The sequence below is a fragment of the Lichenostomus cassidix genome, chromosome Z (genome assembly GCF_008360975.1).
Source record: "Lichenostomus cassidix isolate B80296 chromosome Z, HeHo_3.0, whole genome shotgun sequence".
Classification (NCBI taxonomy): Eukaryota; Metazoa; Chordata; class Aves; order Passeriformes; family Meliphagidae; genus Lichenostomus; species Lichenostomus cassidix.
This window is the reverse complement of record NC_139511.1, coordinates 60220700-60235959: the sequence shown is the minus strand read 5'-3', so window position 1 is coordinate 60235959 and position 15260 is coordinate 60220700. Positions and strand designations below refer to the sequence as shown.

Genomic DNA, 15260 nt, shown 5'->3' with positions numbered 1-15260 from the left:
CTTCAGCAGAAAAACCCTGAACTTCGTCTGAGTGACAAGAATGTATCAATGAGTTCTTTTTTATACAACTTCTCAGTGTAAAGGTTTACTGTCCAACTCCTACATTTTATGGCTTATAATCACCCTTAATTTTCTCTGATACATTTTGTCTTTGGCTTATAACAGTAAACATGTGGAGCAATATTTGCTTCCTTACCGTATTTTGATTTGTCTCAGCATACAATGCTTGGCACAGGTCAAATTCTTAGATGGTGTTTGACTTATTTGGATTAATGAAATATCTTTCCTGTCTTCCCATGAGTAGTTCTTCCATTTTGAGCTATATTTGCTCTAGTTTTGCATACCTTGAGCTTTGGAAGCATGTGAATGAAAGAGATTTCAGCAAATATTTCATTTCTGGATGCTTTCGATGTGAGAAGGACCAGAACTTTCCTTTATTTAGCTGCCTTCCACAGATACATTACAATCTTATTCAGAGAAGAATCAAATAACAATCTCTTTCTTAACTTCCACTATCATTCTATGTTGCCTAGAAATTCATGTTAATTTCGTTATTTTCCATAATTCTAACAAGGAAAACAATGGAGCCAATAAATACACAACCCTAGATACATATAAGTCTAAAAAAAGAGATTGATCTTAGCCCTTAAGCCCAAAAAATAAAAAAAAGTCTCTCTATCCTGATTTTTTTTAATTTCAGAAGAAAAAAGAAAAAAAGAAATGCAGTATGAAAAAATGGATAATGGAGTCTATTAAAACTCTAAAATCTGTAGCTAGCCATTTGATCTACCTGTTTCTCAAGTCTCAGATAAATGAAATACAAACAAGTTTTATCTGCCAATATTTTAGAAAATATGATGACAAAATGGGTAGCACAAACTGGTCTTTGAAATACCCATTTATCTAGTTTGCAGAGTAAAGAAAAATACAGAATACTCATTTGGAATTTATAGTAGTGGCTTATAATTCTTATGCTATAATCAAAGATTTACTTCAAAATATGATTAACCTATGATAAAGCAATGGTTAAGAATATACAAACATGTCTGCATAGTTGTTATAGCTGATAATAACATATATGTCCAGCATCTCAGAAATCAGTACAAAAATATTCTGTATTAAAGACATCCTTAATCTCTAGTCCTTAATAACCAGCATACAAATAGCTTACAGAAAATAAGAAATGTTTTTTCTAAAGCATAGAAATATGCAATTTCTGGCTCATTGCTTAAATTTCTGATTGCCAATGTCATGCTATTTTTTTTACCTCTGAAGTCAAGAAACAAGTAAGAATTAAAAACAAAAAGAAAAATGCATGTGTTGATAATTGCAGGAAGTGAAAAATGCTGGATATTTCTCTCCTAATGTTTAATAAATTGTGTGCATAAAATCAGAGAACAAACAAACAAACCAAATTTTTTGTTTGCTATTATGTGAAGAGATGAGAAATATAATAGTGCTTGACTGCTGCTGGGTTTTAAATTACACCAAAAGTGCAAATGTGACTGGCTTTACTCAGCAGAGTTTAAAATATATGGATATCTTTACACTGGTACTATATTTCTAATGCTCAAAACATTGTGATATAGTGCTGCAGCCACCAAGGTCAGAAGAGAATGATTAAGATGTGATTTCAAATGAATAGTGACATTTCTTAAATATGTGTATAGGTGTGTATATATGTTGACCCCAACTTCTAAGGAAACTGCAGTCCTACTTCACGTCCATGGTTACAATGTTTCAGTCCCACAGCTTCCTAGAAAATTCCCAGTTGGATAAAATTCCTTTCTGTTCACAGAACAGACCCAATGAGCCAGTTGGGTTACATAACCTACCAGGATTAGCCCTCTGACATTATACTGAGATGAATAAAGGGGTTTCATATGGTCATTAACAGAACTCAGATTTTGGTTATAATGCTCATCTAGCCTCTCTTTCTAAACCTCTCATTCTCACTTATGTTCCATGACACTACAGAGTGTGAAATTTCTTGCTTGCAAACTTCCGTTTTGAGCAGCTGTTTTGTCAGCCACAAGCTAATTTTTCTGTCACTGAACTTACAGCTCATCCCTTACCTCTTCCTATCTCATATATTGAAACCATGATCTTGTTGCAATGTGAGCTTAACAAAACTGAATGTAAACCCTTTTTTACCCACACACTTATTTCCTTCCTCTTTGCTTCCTTGTAAATGTACTTTTTTTTTTCCCCTCTTTCTTGCCTAGCAAATTCAGGTCATTCCTCTTCTTCCTCAGCAGCTGCCAGGGTCACCCTCTTTGCTATTTAGGCCCTGCCAGGTTTCTCCCTCAGGTTTGTGTTACATCATACTGTGATTTCTGCCCAGTTTGCCTTTCTGAACCTTGTTGTGGACATACGCCAAATACTATTGCTCAGGATGTGTTTCTTATTTGCTGATGTGAACTCTGATTTCACTGCTTTGCTCAGCTCACCTCTCCCCTGGCATGGCCTCTTCATTTCCCCATTTACTATAATAACGATTTTTGTCATCTTTTAAGCCCCTCAGTAACTCTGCACACTCTTTTTGTCCCTTGCTGTGGTTCATTCTGATCCTTTCCTCCTTATGTCATCATTCCTGGATGTATTTTCCAGTTTCATACTTTCACCCACACTTGTCTCTGATTTTTATTACACAACTGACAGTTTTAATTAATACTTACTCCAGAAAGTTCCCATGTTCCCTGTACCCATTCATATCTTTTTAATTCCAATCTTAAATGGAATAAAACACCATTTAACTTCCTGTTTAGAAAGAGCTCTCTTCCTCTAACTTTTCTCTACTTTTCTACCCTTTGGCCTCAATCCTTTTTGACCTTAGAGAGGACCTTACAGGTCCTGGATTCGCATGTCAACAATACTGTTACTAAGCAAATGGAAGACCTCTTCTGAGCACTTCTGAGGAAGCTGCAAACAAAACTAATTGATTTGGTGGGGTCCTCATTTAAAGGCCACTCTTTTGACATGTTCAAGGGTGATTCCTGAACTGCACTCCAAAGGAAAGACAGGAAATTGTACAGAAATGCCCAAGCTACCAAGCTCAAGGCCCTCGTTCAAGCTACCTGGATCAAGTACCTACAGAATGTAGCAAAGGGATACAAAGCAAGTCTGAACTAAGGGACAGAGTTTTCACAGAAGAGTTTAAAATAAGTTGAACATCAAGAACTGGCTGCTCTCTAAGCAAAACAGGTTAATGCAGAAATATATCGAACTCACAGAGTGTTCTGAATTCCTTTGTGTTCAATGACATCTGCCACAGAATTAAGACAATACCAAATTATTTCATATAAAGTCACCTTGCCTTTTCCGCAGTTGAAAAATCACATTAATCCATTTCAGAACTTAAGGAGTTATGAGAAAATGAGTTACCTTTTCTTGATATTGTCGTCGCGAGGAATCCAGAGACTGAATGAGGGCAGTGGCATGGCCAACAAACATGGCATAGCATGTAGCCCCCACAATCATACTCAGCATCGTTATCCAGAGGTCAGACATGCTGACGGGGGCACGGGCTCCGTAACCAATGCAGAGCATGTGGCTCATGGCTTTGAAGAGTGCATAGGAGTACTGCTTTCCCCAGGAATCATTCTGCAAGAAAAGAGACAAGTGACTGAGCCTGAGAGCAGCTGGACAGAAAATTGCATTTGTACCTGTTTAGTGGGATCATAGATTGCTGGCTCTGAAAGAGTAGTCTGGTAATGTGTCCTCTGTGCTTGAGAAGAGATATTAGTTCTAAATTAATTGTTAGATAAAGTGTCAGAGATTCTGACAGATAATACTTATCGATGTGAGATGAAATAAAATTGACTATTTTCAATACATGATTGTATTCTTAAATGTGGGTGCTAGCCTAATTACGAGGAGACTAAAGGTCAATTTTATTTTACAGCCTGTGGCACATGGATTATAAAAAGCTGAGTACTCAGAGTTATCAAGCACAATAAGGTGGTCTCTTGTTTTAATGTTCATGAACATACTCCTGTGGCCCTGTTTCTTTCTTTTTGGAATTGTCATTTTTAACACACAACCATATTTACCTTACTAACTTACTTTCACTTTGCAAGGACAAAAGAAGAAAGTATTATTTTTTGTAATGTCTGCTTATTCTGACTTTATTTTTTGTAGTATTGTGTTTATACTGCAATAATCTCAGTTGAAAAGAAGTCTGTTTATTCTGCATCATAGCAAACCTATGTTCATAGTCGCAGTCTGTGAAATCTCATAAAAATAAGGTGATGCCTAGGTCCTGCATTTCTGATGTGTAGCTACCCCTTCCCAGTCTCCCTGGTAGATTACAAGGACATGACTTCTCGCTCACAAGCTTTTAAAACTGCAAAGATGTTGGCAGCATCCTCCCTTTAGCTTTACATGAAGACAGTCAATGGGGCTGTTCCCAGCAAAAAGCAGACACCTTAACACATTCCAAAAAGCCCTGGGACTCCTTGTCAGATTTTTCTATTTTCCTAGCCAAAAGGATGAAACAAGAGCAGGGAGACAAACTGTGCTTACAGGCATGCAGCTTACATTAGAAAACACAGTACTAACCACAAAAAGAACTGAGAACAAATTATAAAATGAAGAAGTGAAGGAAGAATTGGGATGACATGAGAAAGATAAGTCAGTTATACAGTTTAGTGTCTAATATATAGGACCAAAAATAAAAACCTTGATAACATAAATCTCTAAATCAGCAGTAGCATTTATATATAAATTTTATGTATGACATATTAATATTTGTGTCTCTCTTCTACTGATACAAGCTTTATTCAAATGCTCTAATTTCTCAAAGAGCTGCAAGCTTGCTCTCTTGCCATTTAAATGCCAAGGTTACTAACTATCCTTGCGCTTTACAGCTATTAGAATGCTTTTATTAGACCCCCTATTAGCCTAAATAACAGAAAATAAGCTGCCAATTGTTGTATTGCAGATGACATAGTTACTACTTATTCACTAATATAATAATTTACAAATTAGTGGTTTCTCTGTACTTCCACTTGTTTCATGTTGAAAGTCAAATCTTTTCAGATTTGTGAGGTGTTGCTTTTTCACAAGTTAAAATTTGGTGTCATAAACACAACTAAGGAATAGGTTTTGAGTGTCTACACTTAAAAAAGAAAAATTATCTTATATACCTGGGAGCCAGGTATTAAGGAATAATATGGAAATAAGTATTGGGCCTCAAAAAATGAAAGAGTTGAAGAATCATTCCTGAAAAATCTCCAGTTCAGGATTCCACTAACCAGTTTGAGCACAGAAGCTCCTGGCCATCAGGATTACTGCAGGTATTCTAATGCAAATTCCCTATTTCTCAGGAAAGCAACTTTAGAAAATTAAGGTACCATTTATTTTAAAGACCTTTCTTCCAGCTGGCATCAATCTCCTTTGTGTAGGAATAATTAATAAGGAAATTGTTAGAGACCCATATAAAATTTTTTAGCAGTTGTGCTTTATAGAGATTATATTGGGAAAAACAATAAACTGCATGCTAGACTAAGTATATCTTTTTTCAAGGCTACAAGCAGTGCTATTAAAGCCGCAGGATGCACGAGGCCATGAGATCAAATCTTCAGTTCTTACAGGGCTCTGTAAAGTGGATCTTGCTCCCAAATTTTTTAGCATAACTACTGTAATTACTAAACAAAAATAAAAGCTAATCTTGATCCTGCCTATGAATACTTTCTATCATATCCTTGGTGTGACAGATCTCAATTAAAATATTTTCTACAAAATTATATTTTTACATCAAAGTCTCTGAGTTAATCTAAATACTGATAGATTTTATTTCTTGACTGAGATACTTTCCAAGTCTGTGAATCACTGTTTTAAGGAAAATACCATTGTTTAAGAAAGAATAAGAAAATTAAAGTGAGGAGCAGCAATAAGAAACAAAATGCAAAGAATGTTTCCTATTTACAGGGTAAAAGGGTGAGTGAAAACTAAATTAGATGCTACTAAAGAAGTAGTACCATAATGGAATAAGTGGGAATAAGTGAGTTGTAATGACAGAAGAGAAATACGTAAAAATGTCCAACAAAATAAAGAAACATATATTTAACTACATATCTGCTTTTATACATATTTTTATATATATATAAGCCAAAGTGTGACCCAACATATCAGAGAGTCACAACTGTACCTAGATCCAGAGTGGAAGTCAAGGCCCTCTCAAATGGCCATTTTTTTAAATATAAGAAGCATCAGCTTTTACTATGTAGCTTGTATAGAGCATGGGTACAGGCTAGGCCCAGACATTTGTGAATGGATTTTCCTGAGCAGCTGGACCTCAAAGAGCAAAAGCAAAAAAAAAAAAAAAAAAAAAAAAAAAAAGAAAGAAAATACTAACAAAGCATCTGAATTTCTAAATTCAACTTGGATTTCTCTGAGGATTTTGTTGCTGAAAATATTTGCCAATGTGTTTTTGATTTTTGTTTCTTTTCTTTAATAATGACAGGTTATTATGAAATCAGGTGCAAAAATTGGCCTTTTTAGTTTGTATGTGGATTTTTTTTTTAAATACTGGTCAATGAATACCATTGTGGAGGGTACAGATTGCAGTACAGTTACTTGTGTTGTTCAGTGATTTATTCCAAATATAAACCACTTAAAAAGAACATTGATTCCAATGTCAAATCCTATACATCATGTATGTTACAATCAACGTCACCAAATGAAATAATAATTATTTAATTATTTTCCTATTAGTGCTGTATAACCTAAGGGTTTGGCAGGAGTAACACTAACTTTGTTTCATTGTCAGAGGTTGGAATTTTCCACAACCTTGTTCCCACATGCTGCTCTTTGCTGTTCTCTGTTACTAGCCTACAGTGATATTTTTTAAATAAGAAGTAGTTTTGCACCGGCATCATGAAATTTTTACATAGCACATTCACAGATAACATCCCTGAATTAATAAAAGTCCATTCTATGAAATAGAAAATAGTTGTTTTCTATAGTCCTCTTTTCTTTAATAAAATCTTAATACAGGATTAAAATTTACATCAATACACATTAAATGTTTCCCCAAATGGTCATATTCTGTTTTTAATGTATAGATTAAAAAAACTCAGCAACAACAAAAAAACCTTCTACAAGCTGAAAAAATCGCCTACCAATTAATAAAAAAGGGCTTTTAATTTCTTAGTTGACAATGGGTTGATCACTGTTTCCAGATTAGCAGTAATCGGTTTAAAAAGTTTTAAATTAAATGACATTAATTTGGAAAAACTATTAAAGACTGTAATTGTGAGAAATACCAAAGCTGTTTATCCAAGGATTGATTACATAATCTAGCTTGATGACATTAGGAAATCCTCACATTTGTGAAAGGAATGGTCCCTGATCATTTGCAATTAGTTCTGTAACTATATACATTAACTTCGCAGTTATCCTGAAGAATACATTAATTCCAGGGCATGTCTGATTCTTAAAAATCTGTGTCCAAGCCTCTTCCTTCATTAAAGGATGTTATGGTTTGTCCCACAATTTCACATAAGACTGCTACAAATATCTTTTTGTAATATTAACTTTTCACCTCAAAACAAATAAATCACAGAAGGGCCACATGGCACCTTCTAAGAGATGACAACAAAATGCAAATTATTTTTTCCCAGGGGATTAAGAAAGGATTTCTATTCTACTGTAATTTATGAAGGTTTCCATCAGTAAAATTTGTTGTCACAAGACAAATCAATTCCACTCCCATACTGTAGTAATTTCCTCAGGCACAGCTTATCTTCCCTCAGCCATATACTTGCACTGAGATAAAAACTTATTTTGAAATCTCCTACCAAGGAGACTGTTGCACTGACAGTGATGGTTTCCTCATTTTTGCCTCAGTCCCTTTTTTCTCTCACATCACAATTACTGCAGGTGTTACAGAAATGGTTCTGTCAGTTTGCAAGGGCATGCTTTACAATCATGGAGCGAAAACTGACTTAATAATTAAGTGAAATGGTTCCTATGAGGATTTTCAACTCATCCTCATTCTCCCTTTCAAAACTGTAGTAGAAGTGGGAAAGTAGCTCTCCCTACCTGAAAAAGCTTGCCTTGTCACTCACACCCAGTCTTTCGTGCTCACCATTGTCTTTAAGTTCTTCTGAAAGTAAGTGTTATCTGAAGGAAGGACGAATACCTTGACAGGATATAGATAGACTCTATCCTAGCGAATTAGAAAGTATCAGAAAGCATTTCCAAGCTCTAGAAGTTGGTTCACACAGTTTGATTCTTAAAAATGCCCCTGGTCTAACACTGGCCCCACAGCACTCTCAGAAGCAACAACAGTGGTACTTTGGAGCTGGGGTAGGTGAGGAACTCTTCCTTGTGGGCAGCTGGCATGAGCCTGTCCTGTGCTTAAAGCCAGATGAGATTTATGCCATGGACATAACAGGTAGCTCCTAAACCAGTCCTACCCCAGTGCCTCTCAAAGAGTTGGGCACTTTCAATTTATTTATGACCATGGAGGCAGCTATACAGTCCGTAAGTAAGCCCTCTGGTTTTAGCATCACCACAGGAAACCATTGCATTAAATGAATGTAAAGTAAGGGATAGGACTTCAAAGGTTGGAGAAAGCAAAAAGCATCCTTGCCTGCATGGTGGCAGAGACTGTAACGCAGTAGTGGCCCTCAGGAAACATCTGCTGAAAAACTGGGGGACATGAGCTACTGCTGGTCAATTTCACTCTGAAAAAAATTGGTCTTTTCCATCAGGAATTTAATTAAGCAGAATTTATGTCTTACATAGCCATGAGTTATGCCTATATACTTATTTACAGGTCATTATTTTCAACAGCTTCTTAAAGACTTCTTAAACTGAAGAGTTACTTATATCTTATCTAATCAAAAAGGCATGCTAAGAAAAGGCTATACATGCATGTCAGTGAAATTTTTACTAGATATGTCTGACATAGTTAGAAAAAAGGCCATGTATTTATTTCCTTGGGCTAACTATTTATGCACACATAATATGATACTAGAACTAGGCCTCTGTATTGAATTTATCATTTCCTCAGTAATCCATGTATATTTATTTTGATATAGACTTGTATTTTACATACTTTTCCATCAGGAAGCAGCATCATTTTCTGCCTCCAGTATCATACAGTACTTCAGACATGAAATTGGAGCAAAGTATCATCTCAGGATTTCAGCTTTTAAGGAAGTTGTTTGAATTCACAATGAATAACCAAGGTGGCCAATGGGAAAGGTGTCCAATATTTACTGTTCCAAAGTTCATGCAATGGTGAATTCATGCAATGGTGAATTCACTACCATGTAGAACCTCTAGCTCTTATCACAGTTATTACTATTATGAGTATCTCGCTTTCTAAAACTAATAAACAAAGGCAATGTGGGATCAGACTTGGAAGACTAAAAATCCTGGTGTTCTAAAATTCTTAGTAAGTGCAAGGAACAAGAGACCATTTTCGGAAGTGTGCAAGTACGTATGATTTAAAACAGAAAAACCTTGAATCGGTAAGCTCAGTGAAATAAGCAGATGTCTTCAGAAACTTCTGAACATTTCTCTCTGCTGATACGTGCACAGATAACAGATGGTGTAAGTGACTCAGCATATACTTTCAAGAGCAGTACTAGCAGGAAAAGAATTAGAAATTGTTTGGCATTGCATTCCACAGGAAAAGAAGTTTGACTGGAAAAGCAATGACTGAATATTATATATTTACTGTGTTCAGAGTAGTTACATGACTTTGCTGTCATTACAGCTTGTTCATTTTTTGGTGCTATATCTTTGGTACTAGCCATGAAACAAAAACAATGTAGCATAGCCTATATTTAATTTTATTTTGATTATTTTCCCTGATGGAGAAAAAAATCAAATATTTATCTACTAATACACTCCCCCATTAAGAGCAAGTACCTAGAGTATCTACTTGTGATCACCTTTCTGAGCTAAGGATGAATATTTTTCACTGTAGAACAAGTGTGACAATTCATGAACAGCAGCATAACGGCAGATATTTGGTTTATGCACACAACCTGGTCTCTTACATATATTTGAGTTATTGTATTCAAACATATAGGCCCATTGTATTAAAAAGGATTGACCACATAAGAAGAGATGCTCAGAACCTTATAAGGGAGGCTTCCCTATACACTGCTCAGTACTGCTCTTCAATCTTTATATCTGTATATAGTTAAGAGATACAGTCGTGAGTTTTTAAAGCTGTAAATATAAAGTTACAAAATATTAAATTAAATCTTATGTGAAAAATACTTTTTCTGTTCTTTTGCCTATGAATCAGATCACTATGACTCATCCTTTTATCTGGCCACTGTGCTCCCTTAACTGAACCCAGATGACTGAAGAAATAACATTCCATTACAAAGGATTCTTTTAATAAGAATTTTAAGGGAATTTCAGCTTACAGAGAGGCTAGAAAGCTTTTATAAAGTTGAGAGTAAAAATATTAAAAGTACAAACTATATTTTTCCAACACAAAAATTCAACAGTGCTTGAAAACATTCCCCTGTTATGGGATTTGACTATCTATACAAAATGCTTTGTCAGAAAACTGTGGGTTTGGCTCAAGCCAATGAATACCTTCCAGAACAGCTCCTGAACCAGCCTGAGAGTTAGCACAGGTTTACCTGAGGCCCCTTTGCCTTGGAAACCAAGAAACCCAGCGGCATGGAAACAGGCTATGGGAGCAAATGACTTCCAGGGGAGAAACAGACCTGGGCGTATTTAATCTATCAGTATCAGTACAGCCCCCAGGTCAATCAGTCAGTGACAAAAATTGTACCTGTTACCTCATCTCTTTCCCATCTTCTGGAAAAGCAAAATCAGAGTGCAGGGAAGCAGACAGGCATTTTTAAAGCATTTGTGTTTCTGTTCCTTAAAGAATTATCACAGGATGTGAACTTGTTCTACAAGAGGCGTGTCAGGGAGCTCTAGACTTTGCTAACCAGTAATGACTTCTTTTTATTCATCTGTTTTCAGACTGATTAGAAGGTGTCATCTTCAGCAAAAATTACTGCTTCTGGAGAGAATTCCTTCTCCCCTGATTTGAAATCAACTTAATTTTTAAAAAATATATTTTAAAAAATAGTTTTTACAAATATATACCACTGAAGCTGCAGATGTTACCATTCCATTCTGTGGTGAACAAAGTCCTCCAGGATTCCTTTGCTGAAATTTATCAAATAAATTAAAAATCTGATCAAGACAGTTGGTTTTGTTTTCCTTTCTCACAATGCACTCAAATTTTGATAATGTTGAGACTGCTCTGATTTTTTGTCAGAGCAGCTGAAATAAACTTAAGTGCTGTTGTTTACAAGGGGCTGACTGGAACAAATACACATTGTCTGCCAATGGGAAAATACACTGTAATCACAATACATATTGAGTGGTCGCAATAAGTGACTGCAAGTATATCTACAGGTTTCTTCTGGGCAAACAATGCATCCTAAGAAGAAACACTTTCTCACAGAAAAAGAAGAAAAAAAAGAAACAATACAATGGCATAGCTAAAAAGATAATACATCAATCCTGCAAGGAAGCATTTTTTATGAGCAACTTGGTTTATGAAATAGAACTGCTCAGGCGAAGTAAAAACTCAGTGTACATTAATGACAATCTATCTCTTTGTTCTGCTCCTTTCATTGGTGAAAGGAGCTGGATACACTGTAAAACAGTTCACTTAACAAGCCTCAAGTATTGAATCAAACCATTTATGAAATGCTTTTACAATGCAATCACGAAGAAAAGCTTTGAATTTTTAACAGTAACTATCTGATAGTCAAGAATAGGCAGATGATAATGTGGGCTTAATATAGAGCAGTTCTGGGAAACAGCTGAAGGAGTGAAGTGACATAAACCTGACTTGTGGCTCCATAGTGTACTGCTTTGCTGAAAACTGTTAGGAAGAATCTACACCATCATAGACAGTACTTGCAACCAATTTAGGAAAGGGAACTTGGCAGAAGGAACTCTACCTCTCTACTACATGAACAACTCAGACTAGACAGCAAATTATGTGAAGCATCAAATCCCAAATAAAATGACAAATGGAAATTATATGGTTTTGGAAGTGGACACTGACCTTTCTGAGTGCTGTCACCATTCCCTTTAAATAAAAATGATTTTGAAACTACATTAAAAAAAGGCATGAAACAACAAACCTCACAAGTGGCAGAAAGAGCTATCATAAGGAAATATCTAGGCAAACCTGATACATTATTTTAAAAGTAGATAGGTAGATATGCACAAAATAATAGTATCCCAATGCTTTCTCACCAAGAATGTTTCAAAACAGTCAAACATTTTCCAAGACATGCTTTCATCCTTGTTCTATATACAGGCATATTCTAGTTAAATACAATTTCTTTGTAAATATTTTTTAGAATGTGTCCTTAGGAGCAAAAAAAAAAAAAAAAGTGGATTACAGTAGATTAAAATGATCTAATATAATCCACTCATAAAGAGTCTGAATATGTTTTAATCTGCTTAAAAATGAATCAAGGTGAACCCATGCTACTTTGACACAGAGAATCAACATAAGGGTGGGATTTAGATTTGTGAGTTACTGAATCCAGTGCTTTAAAAACCAGTTTCTCTCTAGTGGAGAAGTGCTTGGTACTGTTTACGCTAATTCAAGTATTTTTCTGCTTAGTCTAAAGATATAATTTTTACAATGTTTTATTTAAGTAATGTATTTTTTAAAGCAGAGGATCAGTGCTGGTTTTAAGCATTTTTTTTCACTTAGCTGGTACTTTTCTTGTCAGTTTTTCGATAAATTTCCTAACCTGATGCCTTTGAGACTGTAGGCTGCATCTGGTTAGTTTACAGTTCTTCAGGAAATTACCTTATTAAATATCTGAGCCCTCAAGAGGCTAGTCTGCATTTTTGATAAATCCCAATCCTTCATCAAATACTGTGTGCTACAAAAAGCTGTGCATTATTTTATTAGGCAGTGACAGCAGGAAGCGAAGTAGTTCTGCAGCTGAAAACCTATTTTGGCTCTATGAAAAGAACAAACCTCAGTGTCAAAGCAAGTAGGCTGAATCTAGGTCAGAGGCTTTTCTTTTTCTGAGAACACATCTGAGTTTTGCTGATGACCTTCTCTTAAACTCAGATGCCTTAAAACTGCAGGTGCTTACTAGAGTCTGCAAGACTAAAGATAATATAATATAAGGAAAAATTATTTAGCAGCCTAAACGCCACCCACAAAATGATGTCTAGGCATTAAAAAAAAAAGACAGACTTAGTACTCACAAAAAATTCATTTCTCTCCTCTAGTAGAGGGAGGTTAATGTAAACCATAGAAGAATATCCTGACCTTTGAGGTATGAACTTCGTACTCTGAGGGGAAGGAAAGGGAACATTCTCCTCTTTAACATCCTTGAGGGAGTCAACAGGGTACTTGAGTGACCCTGTGGGATCCACCTGAGAGGTGTGGAGCGCTCAGGTCCCAGTTCCAGCTGTACAGGCAGGGTCAGCCCTGTACAGCCACCAGTCCACGCCCTTGGTCACTCTGGGCTTTCTCAGGTACAGTCACCCCAGTGTGGGGTGCAGTGTCAAGGACAGCCATCCAGGTCAGCTGGAAATTGACAGTGTGTGACAGGATATGACAGTCACGATCTTGTGACACTGTGCCTGTGCTTCTGGACAAACAGGAACATGCAGTCAGAAAATGATTGGGCAGACTACTAGAAGAAATACGTAGTGATAGTTGTGAAACACCTGTATGCCTGCTCAGTCCCTCAGCTGCAAATTTCTGAAAACTGAAGGGAATGTCATCCCATGCTTGCTGGGGTTTGATCTTTCCTGGGCGTTTGCTCCTTGCCACCCTTGGAAAGAGAAAAGGGAGACTGCAGGCAGACTTTATATGGCCACTCTGCTAGTTCCACCTGAATGAACGCACAGCAGTTTGGATATTACCCAGGACACATTCAGTCTGTCTTGTTATTACTCTTGTTTCTCTACCCAAACTTCTACCTGTTGAAGCAAGTCCAGAGGAGGGACACAAAGATGATCAAAGGGATGAAGCACCACTCTTATAAAAACGGGCTGAGAGAGCTGGGATTGTTCAGCCTGGAGAAGTTCTGGGAAGATCTTTCAGCAGCCTACCAGTACTAAGAGAGGGCTTATGAAAAAGAGGGAGAGCAGCTTTTTCAAGGGCATGTAGTGATAAAGCAAGAGAAAATGGGTTTAAACTGAAAGGGAGTAGTTTTAGATTAGATATTAAATATATAAAGAAATTCTTTATTGTGTGGGTGGTGAGACACTGGAACAGATTGCCCACAGAAGTTGTGGATGCCCCACCTGTTAATGTGATCAAAGCCAGGTTGAATGGGGCTTTAAGAAATCTGGTCATGGGGAAGGTTTAACTTTTCTTTAGCCAACTTGCCTTCTCACAGTTCCATAGTGAGTTTTTGTGAAGCAACTGTTTCATCCACAGTACAAAGGTAATGCCATTTATCTATTCAGAAATGCTTGCAAAGCTTATGGGATACTTTCACAGCTACACCATATAAAGTAAGAAAGTCTCTTGCTGCAATTAAGAGTTAAACTGCATGCTTTGATTACAGGAAGATCTGCAAAATTATCCTGCAGAGCAACTAAAACATGCACCTGGTGAGTAGCTCACAGGAACCCAGGTTCCTCAGCCTAGATACAGAGGATGAAAATACTCTGACAGAAATGGGTAAGGCTGAGGCAGAAGGCCCAGGCCAGAGGACAAACCCTGGGGAGAAGCCAGACATGGGATGTCTAGCACTGATGCTTGAGGGAGAGGGGCACAGCAGGAACATCAGAATCCTGAGAGATGGAAAATGAACAGGAGGAATAAAATGCATTGAATTTTTTTATTGTTTACACATGGATGTCTGCAATGACCAGTGGCCCCATTTGTCTCGGGTTTTGTTTGTAAGAACTGGCAGTAAGAGAAGAAGGCATCCCAAAATTTCACTTCAGCTGACTTCAGGTACTTCACTTTGATAGCTAAGTGAGTTGGCAGGTCTCCCTAGGCTCCCTACACAGTCAGTAAAAATCAGACTTCTGCAGATGGTGATTCAGAGTAGAATGTTAATGCAGGTGTTCTTTATCACCTCCAGGGGAGAATTTCTCTTTCCATAAGCTGCCCAGGATCCTATTCAACTAAAGCTGCATCCATTATCTTCCTGAGCTTCCCTACTGGGCATACTCTGTTTTCATGGATAGACTTGACACCCAATTTCTTCCTAGCTCCAATCCAGTAGAGAAAATAAAATTCCCTGGAACAGTCTCTT

General features: G+C 36.7%; 1 protein-coding gene across 1 annotated transcript in view; it reads right to left on the bottom strand.

The window, feature by feature from the left end:
* Nucleotides 1–3598, bottom strand: part of LOC146425019 (potassium/sodium hyperpolarization-activated cyclic nucleotide-gated channel 1-like) — a 66028-nt gene extending 62430 nt beyond the window's left edge. The window contains exon 1 of the mRNA XM_085042114.1: nt 3385–3598. Coding sequence (XP_084898240.1) covers nt 3385–3558 — 174 coding nt within the window. The 5' untranslated portion in view covers nt 3559–3598. The remainder of the gene's footprint in view (nt 1–3384) is intronic.
* Between the last annotated feature and the right edge of the window lie 11662 nt (nt 3599–15260).